This window comes from Schistocerca gregaria, chromosome 6 (genome assembly GCF_023897955.1).
Source record: "Schistocerca gregaria isolate iqSchGreg1 chromosome 6, iqSchGreg1.2, whole genome shotgun sequence".
NCBI classification, from domain to species: Eukaryota; Metazoa; Arthropoda; class Insecta; order Orthoptera; family Acrididae; genus Schistocerca; species Schistocerca gregaria.
In genome coordinates, this window is record NC_064925.1 from 146,479,783 (window position 1) to 146,504,679 (window position 24,897).

Sequence of the window (24,897 nt, forward strand, 5' to 3'; positions counted from 1 at the left end):
TATTTATGTAGCTGTAGAAGGAAATTAATTCATACACGTAAGCAGTAGATCACGGAACGCTCTTTCGTCCGGTTTCTAGCCAAAATTGGACACTTAACAAGTCAGAGAGAGAGAGAGAGAGAGAGAGAGAGAGAGAGAGAGAGAGAGAGAGAGAGAGAGAGAGAGAGAGAGAGAGAAGGGGGAGGGGATATGATACAAACAAGAACTGTGACTTTCGTCAGGAAAGGGGAGGGAATTTACTATTCGAATACGAGACCATGTTTCCAAGAAGCGTCAAGTGACATCACTTCCTCTCGCACACATCTTGCGAAATGACGACACTAAAATCAGAGGAATCCGACGTCACACAGATGTTTACTGGAATCGGTTTCTCCAGTTTGTTATCTGCACACCTTAAGATCGGTTCTGAAGCTTACGAGAGTCCAGCCAGCAATCGGATTTTTGTATATTTTTATATTTATGGCATGCGAAGTTCAGAACCGAAAAATCATTCGACCAAAGACGGCCTATCTCAAAAATTCTAAATAAAAAGCGACTATGACGTTTTCAGAACGTCTTTAATACTCTAGAGCCAGGTCGTTTTTTCAAAAGGCTGCGAGGCTCTGTTGTAGAATGCACGATGCCGCATGACTGATCCAGGTTCGATTCCCGGCCACAGCGAATTTTCAAACGAAGGTGAGTGTTTTACAAGGATTTCCGTGAAGAGCAATTACATACAGATGAAAAATTAGTATGACGTGTTTTCAACTAAACAATCTTTATTAATAATTTTTTTATAAAAGACTGCCGATTAAGAACTTACATTTGCAATGAAAATTAGATTTGTGTGTGTGTGTGTGTGTGTGTGTGTGTGTGTTTTACGTTATTTGAAATAAGGAGACGTGCATGTTTCATAAAAATGACATTTATATACGTGTTAATTAGCATATACTTGTTGAAAAACTAAAAAAATGATTACCGAAATGAGACTCGAACCAGTGATTCAGCCATTACCAGTCTCAAAAACTACCGATCTTTTTCCAATCTTTACGTATTTTACACTTCACAGAAGTTCTGGTAGGCCTGTTTTGGCAATTGATATTTGAATTCTGAACTTCATATACCAGTACCATACACAAAAATTATAATTTATAATTCCACGTTAGCTTAAGAGTTTGGTTGCTTTTATTTTACTATAGGTCTGTTCCAACAGAACTGCCACCATCAAATTATCAGTGGCACAGGTGTGCGTGTATATATATATTACAAAAAGCAGTCTGCTGCATGGTGTCCTCGTTGGATGTAGCAGTGCACTATAGTTGGTTCGATCAAATAATTTTCTTCTCTGTTGCAACGAAATGTTTAACAGTTCACAAACTTGTGTTTCGTCATCGGAACACACTGGTCATCGTGTACGTAACATGTGTGAAAGTTCAAAACGAAAAGGTCAGATTTTAGTTTGCTAAAATCGTCCCGTTCATTTTAAGTAGTGTCCTGTTATTGTACAGAGCTTATGAAGTATAGCTTTATTCTACCTCCGACCAAACCTCTGACCCAATGACTTCTCCAATATGCTAACCATACCCATACCTTGTTGCCCAACATGCACATGTCTGCCATATGTCTCCTCCTCCTCCTCCTCCCGCCACCCCCCCCCCCCCTCCCGTCTTCGGTTGAATGGTGTAACATGTGGTAAATTTGAGTTAATTCACAGAAAATAGGAGGCATCATATCTGGCTACATCAGTATGTGATTTCATTGTTTTGATTCTTAATTTCCTATCTTCACCGATCTCTTTCTTCTCAAAAGCAGTCAAGTAACGCCGCCAGTGTTGGATCTCTCCATAGCATATACTGCAGGCTCCTGAACGTGCAATCTCGATAGCGAACTAATTGTAACCTACACCTCCTTACCACCGAACAGAAACTGTCAAGGAATCTCCTACTGAGCATTATAAATGCTGTCACTGTTTACAATCGATATAAACGGATCTAGTGCATAACGTCGGATGCTCCATGAGACTGTTCACAGGCGATATTGTTGTCTATAGGAAGGATACAGTGTCAGAAGATTGTAGAGAAATTAAGGAAGGTCTACGGAGGATCGATGATTGGTGCATCGTCTGGAAGTTGACACTGAACGTGAATAATTTGACGTATTGCGCAGAAGTATCCCGAGCGATCCATTATTGTTCTTTTACGCGAGTAGCGGAAACTCACTGGAAACAAAAACAACCGTAAAATACCTAGCAGTAACAGCCCGTAGCGCCCTAAAATGGAATGAGCGCATAAAAAAGACTCTTAATGAAATGCAATTTATGCACGAAAGAAGAGGCTTGAAAACGCTTCTACAACACATTCTTGAGTATTGCTCGTGAGTCTGTGGCCCCTCCGAAACTGGATTAATGTGAGAAATGAAGATTCAACGAAGGGCGTCACAAGATCGTTTACTAGCCGCGAGTGTGTTACGGGGACGATGAATTCCATTGGCAGACGCTAAAATAGAAGCGTTGTCAATCGCACAGGTTTACCGTTGAAATTCCGAGAGGGTACGTTGCAAAAAGAATCGGGCATCATATTACTTCGCAACACGTCTTGTGGAGCAAAGAACAGTAGGCGGAGATGGTCCCGAAAGTACCCTCTGCCACACACTGCAAAGTATTAATGCATCTATAGAAACTATGGCCTTCGGCGACTGCCATCTTGCTACTTTCTTCCTACACAAACTTTACCCAATTCCCGCACGCTGTTCTCTTACTGGAAAAACTTCGAACCCAGAACAGTAACTCTGAACTACCTATTCACTCATACGGCCCCACTAAATCCGTACACCCTTCTTCGATGCACCTCCATGCCTCAGTCACTCTCTTACACCAACTCGGTATCCCCTGCCACTCCTCTACTAGCCGTAGCTAGCAGTATAGCAGTACACCATACTACCCTCATAGTATCATTTCGTTTCACCTTCCTCCACCTACTTCACGTATTAACCCATATCCATAACCGTAATTTTCTCCCCTACTCTGCCGCAACCCCGCCTCCCCCCCCCCCCCCCCCCGAAAAAGTGGTGATGATCTCCTACACTCTGAGGAGTGTAGGGGACGATGCAGGAGACCCGCACCGCTGTACTAGGCAAGGTCCTATTGGAGGCTGTTTGCCATTGCCTTCCTCCGGCCGTAATGGGGATGATGAAGGCTACAAAACAACACCCAGTCATCTCGAGGCAGGAAAAATATCGTCAGTGAGCATTAAACATAATAGTTTCATTGATCATTGAAGTGAAATATTCTGCTTTCTTGATCTATTATAAGAGTACCTAATTTCGTGAAACAAATCTTAATTTTAGAACATTTTTCTTAATTTGTTTCAGCCTGGTATATGATACTTACATGCTGTATACGATTTCTATATATGATGGGCATACCATTTCTTTTTAATGCGAATAACCTATCACTTACAAAAATAAATAAACATATCAAAATAAATTCGCTGTACATGATACGTTGTCACATACCCGAATCTTGTTGTAGTACCAGGAAAGATTTTTCAGCGAAGATTTTTCGTTTAATTTTTATTAGCATTTGCTGAAATATGAACTTCATTTGGACCACTTCAGTGAAGCTTCCTTTGTGTAAGTCTTCCTAGTAAACGCTTGATGCAAATGAATTAAAAATCTTTTCCTATTACGTGATCTACGAACGAATTTTAGTAAAAGAATCGATGGATGAAATTATTGTCACGGTTGGGCTATGCGAATATCCGCTGCGTGAATGTATCTCCGTCCGAAAAGGCCTAGGAATGTCCAATGGAACCGACCGACCGCCATGTCATCCTCCAGCGATAGGCGTCATGGGACGCAAATATGGAGGGGCACGTGGTCAGCACACCGCTCTTCCGGCCATTTTCGTGACCGGAGCAGTTACTTCTCAATCAGGTAACTGCTCTATTGGACTTAAGAAGGGCTGAGTGCAGCCCGCTTGCCAACAGGGCTTGGCACACCTAAATAATCACCCATCCAAGTGCTAACCAAGCGCTGGCTTAAGTGATCTGACGGGCACAGGTGTTACCGCCGCGGCAAGATTACTGCGGGAAAAGCTTGGTGTAAATTATATTGACGGCAGTGTCAACACACAAATGCCCTTTTCAGCCATGAAGACTTTCTACAGTGCGAGAAAGTGATTTCTTCCACAAAGTATTAACGTTAGTTTAGTTATTAGAATGTCTTCACCGGAGTAAGCACAATGAAGAAACCAAATTCATGTCAGCAGTTTCGCTTCACCAAGGCAGAATCGATCGCTGATCAACAGTTACGACGACTGCGCAAAGATATGAACATTCGAAAGTAGTTCACACAGCGGCGCCGGACAAATCTCTGACAGACGTGTACGAGACTGGAACACGTGCATACATACCGGGTATGTTACACGCTCTCTATCTGCCGTCCAGCGGTCTGCGATGTGCCACTGCAATGGCGGCGGTGCCGTTGGTGGCAAGGGCGACAACCCGTTCGCCATGGTGACCGGCCGTGGACTGCGGGTTGCACAGCATTCAGCTACCAACTGCCGCCGTGAATTTCCTACTTCCCTTCCTCATCCGCGTGAACTCCAGGAAAAACAAACACACACAAGACTCAACATTTCGAATCACGGCCACAGCACGTTTCCCGTACCGCGGACGACACGGCACTGCCTCGCACCGCATACTGCGCCGATTATCATTGTTTTCTTATCTCGAGATAAACTCACTGCATATCACAAGGGAGTATGTTTGCTCGATACGGTACAGCAACACTTATAAAAACTCGGAAATCAGGTAAGCCGTACGACTAAAAGCAAAACACTGGTGCACGGATTTTGTGTATGTACACGTCAAGGATTGAAGCGCTAACCGAAGTTCGTAAAAATCGGGAGCAGATAATTCCGCGGAATTTACGTCGAAGTATTGACAGTGCCCACATTTTAGAAGTGATTGTTTCAGCATATCAAGGGAATTTCCGGAGTTACAGCATCTCTTGAGCAGAATGGCGTCTCTGCAAAACAGCGTGTTTCACATATCCTGTTACAGTCTCCTACGGATTGCAGAAGGGACTCAGTTCACTGCTTGACAACAGTCAAGGAACAGTCTGCTAAGGAACACTGCAAACTGCTACGGAACTACATTGCAGCTGTTTCAAAGAAAATGCCTTTTTTGCATGCTGCACATCGAATTTTTCGTTTTTTATTTATGCACCCAGACGCGTTTCGCCTTTTTTACAATGCATCGTCAGTGGGTGTCCTGAAATATTACATGATTTTTCAATTTTTACACATAGGTTATGGTTTCACATCTGGGTTACAGATTTAAGAACAGTTCCTTAACGTCTTTTTATGGAATGGAAAGATACTGACAGGTAACTTCTAATTCATTGCATCTAAGCAAACTGCTTTTTCTCATCTGGCAACCAGGTGGACATCTTACAGTTCACTGTTTTAAGTTACACATCGCTGTAACGGCCATCTGTTTAATACAGAGTTTTATTTGTTTTTGTGTTATCAACATTCTCAGTTTTCTGCTTGTTGTGTGTGTGTGTGTGTGTGTGTGTGTGTGTGTGTGTGTGAGAGAGAGAGAGAGAGAGAGAGAGAGAGACAGAGAGAGAGAGAGAGAGAGAGAGAGAGAGAGAGAGAGAGAGAGATATTATTATAATTATTATTTTTAAAAAGTCCCCCTCTAACACACACACACACACACACACACACACACACACACACACACACACACACACACACACACTCACAACACGTAGAAAACTGAGAATGTTGATAACACAAAAACAAATAAAACTCTGTATTAAAAAGATGGCAGTTACAGTGATGTGTAACGTAAACAGAGAACTGAAACGGAACTGTAAGGTGTCGACCTGGTTACCATATGAAAAAAAAGCAGTTTGCTTGGATGCAGTTAATTAGAAGTTACCTGTAAGTATCTGTCCATTTCATGAAACAACGTTATGGAACTGTTTTTAAATATATAACCTAGATGTGAAACCATAACCTGTGTGTAAAAAATGGACAAATCATGTAATATTTCAGGACACCCACTGAAGAGGCCTTGTAAAAGCGGCGAAACTCGTCTGGGTGCATAAATAAAAACGAAAATTTCGATGTGCAGCATGCAAAAAAGGCATTTTCTTTGAAACAACTGCATTTTATAATCAGCTGCTGCGAAAATGGCCACTACAAGAAACGTGCTACGGAACTACCAAACAATGATAGAAAAGGAAATATAGAGAGCTGGACGTGTTAACTGCAGCGAATCCTGAGCACTAACGCTCTGTATACAAAAAAATGGTTCAAATGGCTCTGAGCACTATGGGACTTAACATCTGAGGTCATCAGTCCCCTAGAACTTAGAAGTACTTAAACCTAACTAACCTAAGGACTTCACACACATCCATGCTCGAGGTAGGATTCGAACCTGCGACCGTAGCGGTCATGCGGTTCCAAACTGAAGCGCCTAGAACCGCTTGGCCACACCGGCCGGCACTTTGTATACATTCGTCAGTTCACCCAGTACGGTGTTTGACGAAGATTCTTGTGGAAATGATTAGTGCTACATTCCGTGTGGTATGGCAACATGTCTGCAAGACATCATTTGAATGCTTACGATCGTGGACGATCAGTTGGACGGCTGGAAGTCAACGTGTCACTACTGTAACCTCAGTAACGGCTGCGTCCAAAACTATCACCTCTCCGTTAAAAAAATGCCGCTAAAGGTGGCAATGCCATGAGAAAGCATACGCGTCGTCAATGATTGACCACCGCAAGATGATCGATACATAGCCCTAGATGCGAAAAGGAACACACATCTGAATCCTAGACAGATCGCTGTAGAACTTGCAACCGTTGCCGATACACGTCTCTCGGCCAGAACCATTCCGCAGCGATTAAATCATGGTGGTTTGTATGCTCGGAAACCTGTTAAATGCGTCCCACTTCAACCACGACGTCCAGCCAAGTTGTTGTTTCCATTTTACGCACCATGTTTCGTCGACATACCAAGTAATCATCTTCAGTTGCTGGGATTTCTGCTGTTACGTATACTTGCTTCCTGAACACTAACTGGACTGGTGTACTGACAATAGCAGTGGTTGATTAAGAAGGGGCCGCAGGGGACAGTCCTCCCTGGGCCTCTTCCCGAGAGGACCAGACAATCTGTACTCAAATCCCAAACAAGACCAAAGAATATTCAGTAAAAAAAAGAGGCATTTTGTAGTTAGAGACACCATACGTGTGCAAAATATACCCAAAATAAATGTCGGGAAAGAGTGCAGCGGATAAGTCAAAAGGCATTCAACAGTAGCTGGAGAAAGAAGCATGTTACGGTCTGCAGGACTCAAAATTATGACAATGTCACATCAATGTCATGGGTACGTTAAGGATTACAACGAAAACTTCGAGAAGTCAATCCAAAAGTTCTGTTCAGTCTCTGAGCAAGTCATTCTTCAAATCTTTGGAGATTTCGTGAATTCTTATAAGTAATCTGTAGTGCTGTCCATTTTGAAAGTGAAGTTACATTTATTCATTCTCGTCTTCTTCACACAGATGGGATTTACTTGCAGAAGAAACAGGAAAATGTTTGAAACTACTGTCTTGTACTCGCTAGAATGCTCCTTACAATCCAGATAAAGTCATAAAAGGAAACAATGAAACAATTGTGAGCACTTTGGAAGATATGCAGTACCCATTCGAGTTAAACATTGACACTAGATCTGTAAGAAGCTTGCTCCTTCCAGCTATATGGGATTTTACCTTTTTGTCCTACATCAGCTTTTGGCATACGGTATTGGAGGAAGTAAATTTACTTCAACAGTATCCACCGTTTCCGAAAAATGACTTTGCTTAAAGGAATTAAAGGACTTGCTTATTAAAAATCCTGAATGAGCTTTTAATGACGAAACGAACTGCAATTATTGACATCATCGTTATTTTTAGCACTAAAAAATGCAATGATGTAGACACAAAAATTGACCAGTGAGAAAGAAGGAAGGTAGATAAAAAATACCGGGTGAACTAGCTCATGACGCTGGATTATCAATTCAAGAAAAATTTCGTCGATCAATGTTTGAATTACACATCGATTTATATGATAACCAGTCACAATATACATTGCTGTGAAAGAAACCGCCAACATTTTCCAAATTTTTGAAATGAAATTTATGCTTGAAGCTTCCGATGATGCTCTAGCTGTAGCACTGGAGAATATAGTAGAAATTTGAGATGCATTTGGTAAGTAGCAGATGCCGCAAGAAATATAACGTTTTCGTAGATATGTGAGTGCAACAGATACGCGTGTGGACGTTGTTGCTGAATGGACAGCTCACAAAATCCTTCAATTTATAATTAAACGGGACATCAATGAATCATTACCCTGTACATTTATAATCAAATACTTCTTGGCCATTTGCAAGTCAGTCACAATATACGGAGAAGGTTTTGTAAACTTAAACTAATAAAAAATTATCTTCACTCTACAATGAATCAAGAACGACTAGTCAGTCTGTCAATTTTACCAGCTGAAAGAGAAGTTGCAAATGAAATAGATTTCGACGACGTTATTGGGACTTTGAGTACAACAAAGGCATGTATATATTGTACTAATATCAATAATAACTATTGTCTCGTATTAAAGTTACGAAGCTGATAACTGTACAAGCTTTGTTTACAAACATATAGAAATAATCTTATTCTATTCTTTATTATTTCTTTGCACTCTGCTTGGTGGTTGCTGGGCTCAATGTTGATTCGTAGTCTAACCGTCTCACATATATTTAAGTACGTTCACTGCCGCGAAACAAACCAACACCCTCAAGGACAAATTCATTTTACTGACAAGTGAGGTGACAGGTAGTTCATCATTGCAGGACTATCCGATAATGAATTCAGGCCAAATGAAACACGTGTCACAGTAAAGAGTGCCCAGATAGTCTCATGAATATACGATGTACACATGCGTGTATTCTCGTATGAAAAATATCATTAAGATGCCGTATGGTATCCTGGGACAGATTGCCCCAATAATCTTGCGTCTTTCGTTGCAATTCGGCAATGGTTCTTGCCTGCCGTGGAGAACGATAAACTTCCTATATCACGTCCCGTACGTTCTCAGTTGGAGCGGGTACTGGTACCCTACCAGTCAGAACAGCCACTTACAACGAAGAGTACGCTGCGTCGCAGCAGCGTATGTGGCTGTGCATTGCCCTGCTGAGAAAGCACATAGTTTCTCCGCCGCAGAGCCGCCAAGAGGATGGGGATAGTAGCCTGTAGAATGTAGCGGGCACTTGCAGTAACACCAAATGTGACCGCGAGTTTTAACTAATGGCCTCCCACACCACGAAGCCAGGGATGGGATTTGTGTACCGTGAGCGAGTGCACTCTGGGCTAGGGAACTCACCAGGTCTACGCCACACATGTCAATCACTCGCATACAGACAGAATCTACTCTCATCACTGAAGTCAACACAGCGCCATTCCAATCTCGAGCCAACTATTTTACAGCATCACTGTAGCATGCTTAGTAGTGTCACGGGGTCAGTGGTAGCCTGGCGAGGCCCACGTGATCTCAACCTTGCTGCAAGTAGAAGGATCTCAACGGTGCCTGACGACTCAACAGGCGTAACATATGCCAAGATTTTATCCCTGGATGATGTCCGGTTGGCCACCGCTGCTCGCCCAATCTTGACGTGACTCTGTCGTACGCTGAAGTCCAGAGCATGGGCTGCACTTAAGGGAGTATTCCACAGACCACTGCTGAAAGCAGTGGCACATCACCGATACACTATGCCCAACAGGGGTGCAGTCAGTCTAAACGTCTATCCAACTTACCACAGACCCACAATGCAACCCCTTTCAAATGGCTGAAACTGTTCGACAGGATACTTACTCATCGGTGGGACATGGATGAATGTGCCAAACACTGTTCACCTCCAAACTCAGCACAATTACTGTCTGCAGAGCAAACGTAGAGGATGCACAGACAGGCCTCAGCGCCATCTGATCGCCGATGTCAGTGACAAATCAGCCACCAATACAACAACCCTACAATATGTACATTCTCTGTGTTACAGGACCATTTTTCGGAATGGCCTTACAATATACGCAAACTCACAATATTCAAACTAGAGACCCACTGTCGACCTGCGTAACTAATGGTTATTAAATGTACGATTGCAGTAGTATAAAAATGGATTTTCATGCTTTTGGGGAGTAGGATAGTGCTATGGAAGCAAACTAGATGACATGGTCAGTGACCCGAAGCCTTCTTCAGAGGAAGGCCGAAGATGGGTGGTGGTAACACATCTCTGTCGCCCCATGCTTTTATGCTATCTTTTCATAACAGAAAGAACTTTCTGGAGCGACTGTTGTACAAGACGAAGCGAGAAGGAGCATTAGAGGAAGGCGCTATTGTCTGCCGATCGGAGACAGCATGCTGCCGGGCAAATCAAAAGAAGCCTCGAGTCTCAAACTGTGGAAAGCCGCTGCAAGCACGGCTCTTACGGAAAAACTTTGTTTAAGAATGCAAAGAGGACAGGCATTGGTTCACATAGAACTTTTTTCCAGAGTGACTGCGAGCACGGCTAAGCCGAAACGAAGCTCCTTTATTGGCTGAAGAAAGGGAGTGGAAAGAGCGAGGAACGACTTTTTCCGAGGGAACTGCAAGGAACAATTTCACTGGTCAATCAAGTTAAACAGAATGGGACCTGTGTTCTCGGAGAAGCATTTTTACATCTACATCTACGTCTACATTCACACTCCGCAAGCCACCTGACGGTGTCTGGCGGAGGGTACCCTGAGTACCTCTATCGGTTCTCCCTTCTATTCCAGTCTCGTACTGTTCGTGGAAAGAAGGATTGTCGGTATGATTCTGTGTGGTAGGAGTTCTGAACAAAAAAAGTTCCGGTTAACCAGGGTTAGTTTGTAACTAGACTCATGTAGACTAGACATTAAAGGATAATGCTGATACATGGCGAAACAATGCTCTGGCGGGCGTTTGCGGGTTTAAATCACCTCGCGGTATGACCATGAGGTGCATTTGACCTGCGGTCGCCGCACTGTGGCACTGGCAGCAGTCCACATACGCAGAGGTGTGTTGATGCTTGTCAGAGTATGGTGCATCGCGCAAGTGCGCAGATGTTTTCAGACGTGCTAATGGTGACTGTGAATTGAAAATGGCTCAAACAACACATTGATGACGTTATGAGGGGTAGAATACTAGGGCGGCTGGGGGCTGATGAAAAACAGCAGCTCGTAGCACGGGCCCTCCGTGTACCACAAAGTGCGATCTCAAGATTATGGCAACGATTCCAGCAGACAGGAAATGTGTCCAGGCGCTACAGTACGGGACGTCCACAGTGTACAACACCACAAGAAGACCGATATCTCACCATCCGACCTTACCGCAGCCACTGGAACAGTTGTCTCCAGACACACAGTCTACAGACGACTGAAGAGACATGGTTTATTCGCCGGGAGACCTGCAAAGTGCATTCCACTGACCCCTGGTCACAGGAGAGCCCGTAAAGCCTGGTCATTGGAACAGTGGTCCCAGGTTATGTTCACGGACGAGTCCAGGTATAGTCTGAACCGTGATTCTCGCCGCGTTTTCATGTGGCGTGAACCAGGAACAAAGCACCAACCCATTAATGTCCTTGAAAGGGACCTGCGTGGAGGTCGTGGTTTGATGATGTGGGGTGGGATTATGACTACTGCAGTTACACTCCTGCATGTCTGACAGAGGAATCAACTATATTTGTTATTATTATTGGAAAATAAAAGCTTAGAGAAAAACACACATTTACACCTGGTACAACTGAACACAATCCTTGAAGGTGTTGCATTTTTTTTCCAGCAGTGTAAATTACAGTTACTGCAGTGTGGAATACACACATTATGAATATCATCTTGTCATCCATTACATCTGTGTTATCCATTTTTTACAAAATGTAAATTCGTATAAATCAATTTCCAAGCAGAGCGGTTGTCTCATTTCCTTCGTCACTCCGTGTCTACGATGTGATTAGGCTGGCGCAGTGTAAAAGCACAGCCGTAGTATGCGAAGAGGACGACGACGAATGAACCGGGCGTGCAAATATCGTGCACACAATGAAACAAAAACTCGACTGAACAACCGTAAGTACGCAATCATTCTCATCTTATAAAAAACCCCGTTCATTCCACTTTATTTCTCCCTTCCTAGTCATAAAAGTCAAGCAAAATGTAGGCATTACGTCACAGAATCTTTTCATTGTAGAATAAAGTTGTCTGCTAACTGGGACGATGGGAAACCTCGAGAGTTGTTATTTCGATCGCTTCACTTTCGTCTGTCACTTACCAGACACTACTTCACGTATTTCTACACTAAACAGCTACACCCTGCACCAAAGCTCCAATGCACACGTTACACGTTCTCATAGTGTAATTTTAGTACTTCCATTTGCAACATACTTAGTTCTTAGCGTGCAGCTCACCAGCTCGTCCTATTTTTCAATAACTTCCTTTCTTGGCCTATGATGGTAAGACATTTTCGTTTAGTGCAGTGTTAGTTCACGTAACGTAGGTTACTCGTGCGTAACATCTAAGATACCTGCACTTTCAATGATCGGTTCAAATGAACTGTTTAAGGGCCCGAGAACCATTTCAATCTGTTCGAGGACATTCTTTGGGATTCAACGTGATATTCACTAATTTAACTACTTTGTAAAAATATCAGGTTGCACCATGGTTTGGACTCCACGTGAAACTGCTGTAGTTTTTATCACCGGCAAGTCTCAGGTCAGAGGAAGGAAGTCCTACAACCTTCAATTGACCTATGTCAAGCAACGTACAGTGATCTTCGAACCGTATTGGCGGACGAGCGAACTAAAAGACAACGCAGCAGCTTTCTTCAATTATCTCCATTTGTTTTAAATAATTCTTGTGATTCTACAGGAAATCGTGGACCCTGTCAGACCATTCCTTGACCACAATGGGCTGAGTGTCAATGCAGAGCTCCTCATCTATCTTTGCATTTGATTGCGACAGAAAGGAGAACGTCGATTCGTCACGAACTTTCGGGCCGGCAGTACTACTCACTGTGTGTGTTTGAGAAACCTTCAAGTTTCTCCGTCTACAATTCTCTTCTGAGTAATATACCATAATTTAGGATGCTCATCTCGGAAACCTGTGTATTCGCTCCTAGGCGCCACATGGAAGTACAAATGGAGGTCATCAATCTATCGAACCACTGTATTAATTCAAGATCAAATGGTTCAAATGGCTCTGAGCACTATGGGACTTCAACATCTGAGGTCATCAGTCCCCTAGACTTAGAACTACTTGAACCTAAGTAAGCCAAGGACAGCACACACATCAATACCCGAGGCAGGATTCGAACCTGCGACCGTAGCAGCAGCGCGGTTCCGGACTGAAGCGCCTAGAACCGCTCGGCCACAAAGGTCGGCTATTAACTCAAGAGTGAAGCGAAATGATATTATGGTTAACATTCACAACATTGGCTTATCTCAGTGCGGCTGTACTGTGTTTTTTGAGCAGCATCTGCAGACTAGGGTCTATGCAAGCCGAGTTACCGTGACGGTCTGTAGTGTAACAGTGCAGGTCGCCCATTCGTAGGTCGTCAGCGGCCACCTAGACATGGAGTCATATCAACGTGCTAATGCCACCTGTTATGACGAAGGACATTTACAGCAAGACGTTACAGACCTGCGTCCGTAGTATGGTCGCTAACGTCATCCCGCAATCTAATGTGACTTTGAAATAGATGTGACGAGTGTACTCTTGGTTTCTGTGAGTACTGCTTTGATCTTCGTATCAAATAATTCAAATGGCTCTGAGCACTATGGGACTTAACATCGATGGTCATCAGTCCCATAGAACTTAGAACTACTTAAACCTAACTAACCTAAGGACATCACACAACACCCAGCCATCACGAGGCAGAGAAAATCCCTGACCCCGCCGGGAATCGAACCCGGGAACCCGGGCGTGGAAAGCGAGAACGCTACTGCACGACCACGAGCTGCGGGCTCTTTGTATCATGACGTCAGTCAAATGGCCAGCCGTGAAGCTTCATAATCTCTGGGTTTTAATTTCCTAATCTTTGCCCATGGCCGGCTGATCAATGACGTAACTTATATCTAAAGTATTTCTGAATGTTTTTGCAACTTGTGTGTTTTATGTAGAATTTTCTCGATCAGGTTTTGTTTTGTTTGTTGTTCTCTTCTTTTGTGAGTTGGGCAGTGAAGCGGCGGAAGGCAACGTAATAATCATTATTAATATAATCATAGGAAGGATATATAGGGATCGGACAAAAAATGGAAACTTAGCCAGAAATGCATGCAATTCCAAAGCCACCCACCAGTTATGCAAATGCCTGTAGAAGGAAAGTGTGGTGCCGAAGCCATACAACCAGGATTGTGGAACAATGGAAGAAAGTCATTTGGTCGTATGAACACTGTTTCACACTGATATAAGAACGTAGGCTTCCGCGGCCGGTGTCATAGTGATTAAAATTCTTCTGGGTATTATGCCGCTTCATTGCTCAAAAACTAACAACAACAATAAACTAAAACCGACGTTTCGGCCGAATTGCAACGGCCTTCCTCAGGGCACGACTGGTTTTGCATTTATGTATTACAGACTATCTATGTCTGACGTTGCTGTTGTAAAACTTTTAATTGGCCCTCTAATATGATTGGTTAGTCATGACGTAAGGGAAGATGGAAGGAAAGAGGCTATTCGTGGATGTCCATGTCGTCAACGATTGGTAGCTGTCCGCCAATCAGCGTTCGGCTTCTGGTCGGCAAGTTTTCCTCCCGGTGTGCGCGGAAGTGAACTGACAGTTGCTCTACAGCTGTTTGTGCAGATACGTCTGTGTCCCGTGGAGCTTCTGCCCGCGACCGCTCGCGGCCCGTTGGACTGGGATAGCCGGCAGCCAGTTTGAAGCCATCTTCTCTGTTGATGTTGTCAGGCTGCTTAATAATTTCGGTCGCCTCCCGTATTTTGCGTTCTCGCATCCACGATTCTTTCGCCAGTACTCGGGCTTCCTGGCACCTGATAGGTTGTCCACAGTCACTGTGGTGTTTCGCCATCGCCGATTTATTGTTTGTTTTAATCTCACATAGCGTTCGTGTTCTGCTACCCGTAATCTGACAGGTCTCCCTGTTTCTCCTATTTAGGCAGCTCCGCACTCACGCCGTATTTTGTAAACACCTGCAGTGTTAAGATTGTTGATTACATCCTTGGTGGAACCTATCATTTCGTGGTGGATCCTGTGACTGCTTCGAAAAATCGGTTTGAAACCTCTTTCACTGACGCCTTTTACATATGGTAAGTGTACCAGTGGAAGCGTCTCTACTTTGTTGCCTTCTTCTCGTGTTCTGCTCCCTTTGGTTTTAGCTACCTTTCTTATGATGTTATCATAGCCGTTGGCACGAAACGTGTGTCATAGCTCCTTTAAAATAACATCAAAGAAGAATTTCACACAGCTCGCATCGTCCAGAACTGGTTTTGTCAGCTCAAGGATTAATTGTCGCATCTCTCCTGACCACTACAATTACCGGATCTCAACATTATTGAATCTTTGTGGTCTAAATTGGAGAGAAGGGTGTGTGATCGTTGTCCACCTCCATGATCGTTATCGGGACTTGACATTGTTTTTCAGGGAGAATGCTGTACGAATCCCTTGAAAACCAAACAGGACCTGTATTTATACACTCCGAGGTGACGAATCTGTTCTGATCGCCAAAGTTTTTCTACACTGCAATAGTCATGGCAATGTGCTTTTTGTGTGTGTTTTCATATTTCTATCCACCCCGTAAACCCGGTGAACATGCTTGTTAAAATTTTGTTCTGTCAGCGCTTACATTACACATAGGTATGTATTTTGGCGCACCGAAAGAACATTCTTTCAGAACTATAGCGAACATTTCCTTCTATTACAATTCCCACTGACATAACGCAGAGACTTAGAACGACTCTGGATGCATTGTGCCGCAAATGGTTTCTCATCCCCAATAAATTATACTGACTCGTGTTTCCTGATAATCATTACTTTCTTCTTTATTTCTCCCTTCCTGGCCACAAAAATAAAATTCAAATCTAGAAATGGACAATTATTACTAAATTTATGACTTTTTATTGAACATTAATAAACTTTATAAACAGAGATCAGATGTTGAGATAAAGAGGAAGATTTCATAGCTTTTCTGAATAAGGTATCAGCTGAGGAGATTACCGTTGCCTTCCACCAACTTGTGTGGCTGTTCACTGAAGATACGATAATGGATATCTGTGAAGTGTAGGTTTCTGTTTTAACAGTTGGTTGTGGAAATCGACGGAAGGGAATGTCGGCGTAGCTGCTGTCTCTGTCAAAAACAGAACGAATGCCGCTGATCTTTGCGTCCCATCTGACAGAAGTAGCGTTATCAAGAGCGGCTTATGTCTTCACTATGAAAGATGCTGTGGTGAGGTTTAACTTAATCTGAGACCTTGGCGTACAGACGCGAATGAACAAACTTGTGCCACCACCTCTCCTGCTCTCGCCGACTTAGTCGCCACCGGCCGATTTCGAACTCTGTACCTCCGGGTCGAACACTGAACATCGCTGCGATTTGCAGGGGGTGGTCAGGTGGCGTGTGTTGGTAAAGCTGGGGTTGAAGTGATATTCTTCACGTGTTTGCAGCCGGATAATGTCGTCGTACAGACAATGTTTCGGCGGACCAGCTGGCCGCCATCTTCAGATGAGTTAATACTCGTGCACTGCCTCGCCGGAAACTGAATTCCAACCACTACGATGGAAACCACGGACAGAGCACCGCGAGATGATGGGCAGCGCCTCCTGGTGGCAAGTAGACAAGCAGCGCGCCGCGCCGGTGGGAGAAGACAGCAGAAACGATAAATCGCAACAGCACTAGCTGGAAGAATCCAATGATCGAAAAGAAGACCGTTGTTGTTTAATGTCGGACAAAATCGGATTCCATACCTTACTTAGAGGAAAACCTTTATCCCAGTTAATAATATTACTGGATAATCTAATTTCAATGGATTCTTTAAGAACACATTCCCAACAGCGAGAAGCAGGAGAGATCAGTTGTGTCTTGTCATACATCATCCTGTGTCCTTCGTTAAGGCAGTGTTCCGCCACTGCAGACTTGTCAGGCTGGAACAACCGAGTGTGCCGACGATGTTCCATACATCGGTCATGAATAGTTCGAATAGTTTGACCAATATACTTCTTTCCACAGTGACACGGAATTTGATAAACCCCGGGCAATGACTCGTGTAAGGAGGAGAAATGCGTACCATCACGTTTCCGACTTTGATAAAGATCGGATTGTAGCCTATCGCGATTGCGGTTTATCGTATCGCGACATTGCTGCTCGCGTTGGTCGAGATCCAACGACTGTTAGCAGAATATGGAATCTGTGGATTCGGGAAGGTAATACGGAACGCCGTGCTGGATACCAACGGCCTCGTACCACTATCAGTCGAGATGACAGGCATCTTATCCGCATGGCAGTAACGGATGTGCAGCCACATCTCGATTCCTGAGTCAACAGATGGGGACGTTTGCAAGACAACAACCACCTGCACGAACAGTTCGACGATGTTTGCAGCAGCATGGACTGTCAGCTGGGCGACCATGGCTGCGGTTACCCTTGACGCTGCATCACAGATAGGAGCGCCTGCGATGGTGTACTCAACGACGAAACTGGGTGCACGAATGGCAAAACGTCATTATTTCGGATGAATCCAGGTTCTGTTTACAGCATCATGATGGTCGCATCCGTATTTGGCGACATCGCGGTGAACGCACGTTGGAAGCGTGTATTCGTCGTCGCCATACCGGCGTATCACGTGGCGTGATAGTATGGGCTGCCATTGGTTACATCTCTCGGTCACCTCTTGCTCGCATTTACTGCACTTTGATCAGTGGACGTTACATTTCAGACGTTTTACGAACCGTGGCTCTACCCTTCATTCGATCCCCGCGAAACCCTAAATTTCAGCAGGATAATGCACGACAGCATGTTGCAGGTCCTGTACGGGCCTTTCTGGATACAGAAAATGTTCGACTGCAGCCCTAGACAGCAACATTCTCCAGGGCTCTCGCCAATTGAAATAGTTTAGTCAATGGTAGCCGAGTAACTGGCCCATCACAGTACGCCACTCACTACTCTTGATGAACTGTGGTGTCGTGTTAAGCTGCATGGGCAGCTGTACCTGTACACGTCATCCAAGCTCTGTTTGACTCAATACCCAGGCGTATCAAGGCCTGTTCTAGTATAATGTATTTGCCCAATGAATACCCGTTTATCATCTGCATTTCTTCTTGGTGTAGCAATTTTAATGGCCAGTAGTGTATTCAGATCTGGTGACTGTGGCGGCTAGAGGAGATGCAACAGTTCATTCTAACTGACAAAACCAGTCCCGGACAATGCGAGGTGTGTGAACAGAAGGCCTGTAGTCTTCCAATAGAGGATCACAACTGGCGAGCAACCACTTTACCCCTGCAGCAAAACGGTCTGAAAATACTTGGCAGTAATGCGACCCTTGGACAGTAACTATGGAGTCCATCGAATAGCTCAATATAGCTGTCCAAATCACCGCCAAACACTCCCCTTCCCCCGCCCCCCCCCCTCTCTCTCTCTCCGTGTTTTAGTCTTGGGATGTATGAACTCTGCCAGCTGACCAAAGAACACTCGTCCATTGATCCATAGCCACGCTTTATGGCTTCGGCACCACTTTTCCTGTTACGGGCATTTTCATGACTGAGTCGTTTTGGAATTTTAGCTCACCCTACAATTCCCAGCTTTTGGAGTTACCTTTGTGTTGTTTTGGCTCTGGCAGGTTTCAGGAGTGCGACATTCAGTTCTGCAGTGACCTTTTCAGCTGTCGTCCTCGTAATCTTCGTCACAATCTTTTCTAATCACTGACCGTCACGATCTACATCCATACTTCACAAGTCACCTGTCGGTCTCTGGCGGAGGGTACTTTGAGTACCTCTAACGGTTCTCCCTTCTATTCCAGTTTCGTATTGTTCGTGGAAAGAAAGATTGTCGGTATGCCTCTGTGTGGGCTCTAATCTCTCCGATTTTATCCTCATGGTCTCTTCGCGAGATATACGTAGGAGGGAGCATATACTGCTTGACTCCTCGGTGAAGGTATGTTATCGAAACTTCAACAAAATCCCGTACCGAGCTACTGAGCGTCTCTCCTGCAGTGCCTTCCACTGGTGTTTATCCATCATCTCCGTAACGCTTTCGCGATTACTAAATGATCCTGTAACGAAGCGCGCTGCTCTCCGTTGGATCTTCTCTATCTCTTCTATCAACCCTATCTGGTGCGGATCCCACGCTGCTGAGCAGTATTCAAGCAGTGGGCGAACAAGCGTACTGTAACCAACTTCCTTTGTTTTTGGACTGCACTTCCTTAGGATTCTTCCAATGAATCTCAGTCTGGCATCTGCTTCACCGACGATCAACTTTATATGCTCATTCCATTTTAAATCACTCCTAATGCCTACTCCCAGATAATTTATGGAATTAACTGCTCCCAGTTGCTGTCCTGCTATATTGCAGCTAAATGATAAAGAATCTTTCTTTCTATGTATTCGCAGCACATTACACTTGTCTACATTGAGATTCAATTGCCATTCCCTGCACCATGCGTCAATTCGTTGCAGATCATGCTGCATTTCAGTACAATTTTCCACTGGAACAACCTCTCGATATACCACAGCATCATCAGCAAAAAGCCTCAGTGAACTTCCGATGTTATCCACAATGTCATTTATATATAATGCGGTCACTCGAAATACGCTTTATTTCGCGTTGCGGATTAGCGGATGACGTTTATCCGGCTTCGCTGTATGCGGTACGTATCTTCGATACGTTACCTCCTGGAACAGCGAAGACTTCGGCCACTTTCGTTACGGAAGCACCCATTACAGAGCACCATCAATTTGGTCATGTTCGACTGCACTGAGCTCCGATAGAATGCACTCACAACATGGAACAGTATTCTCATTACGATTGACACCTGCAACGTATTGAGGACATTTAACAGATGCCGTTCGCGGTCCAATACAACAGCGGAACCTGCAGGCTCGGCTAACATCTGCATTTATGTTCAAGCGTATATTTCTGGCTGTGTTGTCATATTTTTGCCCAATCCAGTATTTCATTTCAAACACCTTTTCGCGAAGCAATACATCACTGATGACACTTGTGAATAATCTGCTCATAATTGTCTGTTACACGGTATCTCTTCTTCAGCGATTAGTGATTCGGTAGTCTAAGTTCGAAATTTAAAACATCGACAGTACAGGAACGCAAGATTTAATAGGTGAGTGACCTGTATGGATTATAGGGCAGACATCTTCGCACTTTAAAATCATAGTTATTTGGTTTTAGCCGCTGGAGCTGGTGTACTTCCTTTGTAAGTACTGTTGCAAGTAGGGTTTATGCGAACATGTCCGCATTTTCGAAGTTTCATGCAGCATCCGCACGCATTTTAACGTCTCGAATCGTACTGAATTACATCACCATGAACGTAAGTGGATGATCTCATCAAATACTTATTGGATAAAAATATTGAAATCAGCGATGAAAAGTATTTTGATTACTATTCAGATTAAAAAAAAAAACAGCCCTTAGCCACAGGCCATAGCCCTTGGGTTGAGATATTTTCCTTAATTGGGACACAGTGGACGAAGAAAGGAAAGAGACTGAGATGAATCTGTAAAAGGAACTGCAAGGGTAAAATTTTATTTGTGTCAGCAAAAGGAGCTTTAAAACAAGATTCAGCCCAATGAAAAACACACATGGAACATGGGCTCTTAAGTAGTGTAGGTACGTGCGATGCGTGTAACATTTTTTTATTTTTTTATTTTGAGAATGAGATTTTCACTCTGCAGCGGAGTGTGCGCTGATATTAAACTTCCTGGCAAATTAAAACAGTGTGCCGGACCGAGACTCGAACTCGGGACCTTTCCCTTTCGCGGGCAAGCGCTGTAATAACTGAGCTTCCGAAGCACGCAAACCGCAGGAGATCTTCTGTAAAGTTTGGAAGGTAGGAGACGAGGTACTGGCAGAGGTAAAGCTGTGGGGACGGGGCCTGAGTCGTACTTGGGTAGCTCAGTTATTAGAGCACTTGCCCGCGAAAGGCAAAGGTCCCAAGTTCGAGTCTATGTCCGGCACACAGTTTAATTCGCCAGGAAGTTTCATTTTTTACTTTGTTTGTTACGTATGCAATACATCCATCTGACAACACAAAATTACGCTAATAATACGTCTCTTGTCGTGGCCATTTTCGCAGCAGCTGTATAGAAATTGCAGTTGTTTCAAAGGAAATGCCTTTTTTGCATGCTCCACATCGAATTTTTGTTTTTATTTATGCACCCATTTATGCATAAAAAATAAAACTTTCGATGTGCAGGATGCAAAAAAGGCATTTCCTTTGAAACAACTGTAATTTACGCTAATAATGTTTCATTCAGCAGTGTTAAAGGCATTAGTACAAATATCGATTACATTACAGTTATTGTTTTATGGCAATCTTACTTTCTTATTTAAAACTATCCTAGTACCGATTACCTGCCACCTTCTGAAGGTGGCAGGGGTAAAATACAGGGAGCGAAAGGCTATTTACAATTTGTACAGAAACCAGATGGCAGTTATAAGAGTCGAGGGACATGAAAGGGAAGCAGTGGTTGTAGCGTCTCACCGATGTTATTCAATCTGTATATTGAGCAAGCAGTAAAGGAAACAAAAGAAAAATTTGGAGTAGGTATTAAAATTCATGGAGAAGAAGTAAAAACTTGGAGGTTCGCCGATGACATTGTAATTCTGTCGGAGACGGCAAAGGACTTGGAAGAGCAGTTGAACGGAATGGGCAGTGTCTTGAAAGGAAGATATAAGATGATCATCAACAAAAGCGAAACGAGGATAATGGAATGTAGTCAAATTAAATCGGGTGATGCTGAGGGAATTAGATTAGGAAATGAGAAGCTTGAAGTAGTAAAGGAGTTTTGCTATTTGGGAAGCAAAATAACTGATGATGGTCGAAGTAGAGAGGATATAAAATGTAGACTGGCAATGGCAAGGAAAGCGTTTCTGAAGAAGAGAAATTTGTTAACATCGAGCATAGATTTATGTATCAGTAAGTCGTTTCTGAAAGTATTTGTATGGAGTGTAGCCATGTATGGAAGTGAAACATGGACGATAAATAGTTTGGACAAGAAGAGAATAGAAGCTTTCGAAATGTGGTGCTACAGAAGAATGCTGAAGATAAGGTGGATAGATCACGTAACTAATGAGGAGGTATTGAATAGAATTGGGGAGGAGTTTGTGGCACAACTTGACTAGAAGAAGGGATCGGTTGGTAGGACATGTTCTGAGGTATCAAGGGATCACCAATTTAGTATTGGAGGGCAACGTGGAGGATAAAATTGGTAGAGGGAGACCAAGAGATGAATACACTAAGCAGATTCAGAGGGATGTAGGTTGCAGTAGATACTGGGAGATGAAGAAGCTTAGAGTAGCATGGAGAGCTGCATCAAAACAGTCTCAGGACTGAAGACCACAACAACAGCAACACCGATTACCTGGGCTATGCCACAGCCAAGGGCTACAGCAATCACATTTTTTTTACACATAAAGAAAATTCTATCACGGCTATGTGTGATGTGACGCTAGCAATGCCTACCCTATTCTGCTATCTTATCGAGAGCCGGAGTACAACAGTGCTAAAAACGCACTGACCAATCCCATTGTGTCTTCAGAGTATGGTAACCCTGGTTGCAGATAAGTCGCCAACAGAAACGGTAGATGGTGAGTTACGTAGGGTCTCATCGACTGCTACTCACGTGCTTCGGGTAGTATAAGGAGAAGCTGCGTCGCCTGCGGCGCTTGCGGGAGCAGAGACGCCAGCACGGCATGGACGTCCGCCCACGCGCGCAGCTCGTTCTCATGACCTCGCCCCCGCGACATGGCCGCCGCCGGCGCCGCTGCCGCGGCCTTCTGCCACACAACCACAACCAACCGTGTCTGTAGCGGCCGCTGCCGCATGCTAAATCCACTCTCTCTAATCACAAAGTCAGCGACAGAAACTACCGACAAAATTTACACCGCTAACAATTTTCTCACTGTAACATAGAGGGACACTATACTGTTCATCATAAGAATAAACCTGACGTAAACATTACGCCATGTATTCTTCCGCGTTTGTTTGAATCTCATTGGATTTCCTTGCACGTGGAGTGGAAGCCGAACTCAGTACAGTGAAGTACGATGATAAGGATACGTTTCATGCGCATCGACAAGGAGACTGTACGACCGTGGGGTCCGGGATTTGTCCGAAATTTTGTGAGGTGAAAGAGGACCCCTAACACCTCACGTGATTAAAATATTAGGACGCACTACTCGGAAAATCCCGAGAAAAATCGATCCAAAGTTTCTTAGGTGCCTTATGAGTATAAAATGTTAGTCCCTTGCCTTAAAAAATTAAATTGTTACGTTTTCTTGATATAAGCAACTTTTATGAAGTCTTTCATAAAATATCTATAATTAAGAATTTGTATTTGAAATAATTCATAATTTGAAGCAATCCCAAACAGCAGAGAGGTATCAAGAAAAGATGTATGAGGCAACACAAAAAATGCGTCATAAAGAAGTAGTCACAAGACAACTTTTTGCCATCTGTGATTGTTTAAGCAGATACATCAAGGAATGTGGGAAAATTTATGTCAATTTGAAGTTTTGGAACTATCACTTAGCACAATGAAGCAGAACCTATCTGTGAACGACCCATTTTGTTATTTATACATCACTACTCACGTCGTTGACTCCACAACAAAAAATCTCATCTCTGGAGTCGTGAGCGGGACATGCGCTTGGCACGTCTCCTCTTTGACTCCGATGCATATACTGACGGAACGAAATCGCAACACACACAAAGAGAATTAATGCAGAGTAATGAAATTTCAGGAATACCTTTGCCTATGCAACATATTTAAGTGATTAATATTGCAAGGGCACAGATTAATGTAAGCGCGAGATAAGCCACTGCAAATGTGAAATGCTGGTACATTAACAACCGGTGTGATCTTCAGATTGCAAACGTCCACACATTGTGTTGCACGGGTGCCGGATGTCACATTGTAGGACGGGATTCCATGCCGGTCTGTTGCACCTGGTCCGTCAATAAAGCGGCGGTTAACGTTGGTTGTGGATGACGCTGGAGTTTAATCCGATGATGTCCAATGTGTATATGACTGGAGACATCTGCTGATCGAGCAGATCAAGACATGTCGACGCTCTGCAGGGCATGTTGGGTCACAACAGCGGTATGAGGGCGAGCGTTATCTGCTGGAAAACACGCCATGGAATGCTGTTCATGAATGGCACCACCAAGTTCGAATTACTACAGTGACGTACAATTTTGGAGTCATGGTGGATGGATACGCACGAGAGTTCTCCTGCTGCCATACGAAATGGCAACCCACACCATAACTCCAGGTGTAGGTGGTGTGTGTGTGTGTGTGTGTGTGTGTGTGTGTGTGTGTGTGTGTCATGCAGTCAGGTTGGTTGCAGGTCCTCAATTGGCCTCCTCCTAAAAACACACGGCCCTAACTATCACCGAGGCAGAATCAGCTTTCATCAGAAGACACGGCGTCGATCTGTTGTAGAATTTTAGAACATGTTTTTTGCTCGCGTATCATGTCGTTTCTGGAAACCCACAATCTACTGTGTAGGAATCAACATGGAATCCGGAAACAGCGATCGTGTGAGACCCAACTCGCTTTATTTGTTCATGAGACCCAAAAAATATTAGATACAGCCTGCCAGGTAGATGCCATTTTACCTGAATTCCGGAAGGCGTTCGAT

General features: G+C 43.9%; 1 protein-coding gene across 4 annotated transcripts in view; it reads right to left on the bottom strand.

Moving 5' to 3' along the window:
• Nucleotides 1-24,897, bottom strand: part of LOC126278473 (galectin-6-like) — a 448,782-nt gene that overhangs the window by 107,571 nt on the left and 316,314 nt on the right. Inside the window, exon 2 of one of the 4 annotated variants that reach the window (XM_049978619.1) lies at nucleotides 22,878-23,031. The exons of 2 other annotated variants lie outside the window; for them this stretch is intronic. In XM_049978619.1, the coding sequence (XP_049834576.1) occupies nucleotides 22,878-22,982 (105 nt within the window). In that variant the 5' untranslated portion in view covers nucleotides 22,983-23,031. Of the gene's footprint in view, nucleotides 1-4,390; nucleotides 4,617-22,877; nucleotides 23,032-24,897 lie in introns of those variants that run through there. One more of the 4 variants, XM_049978618.1, reaches the window with a different exon arrangement.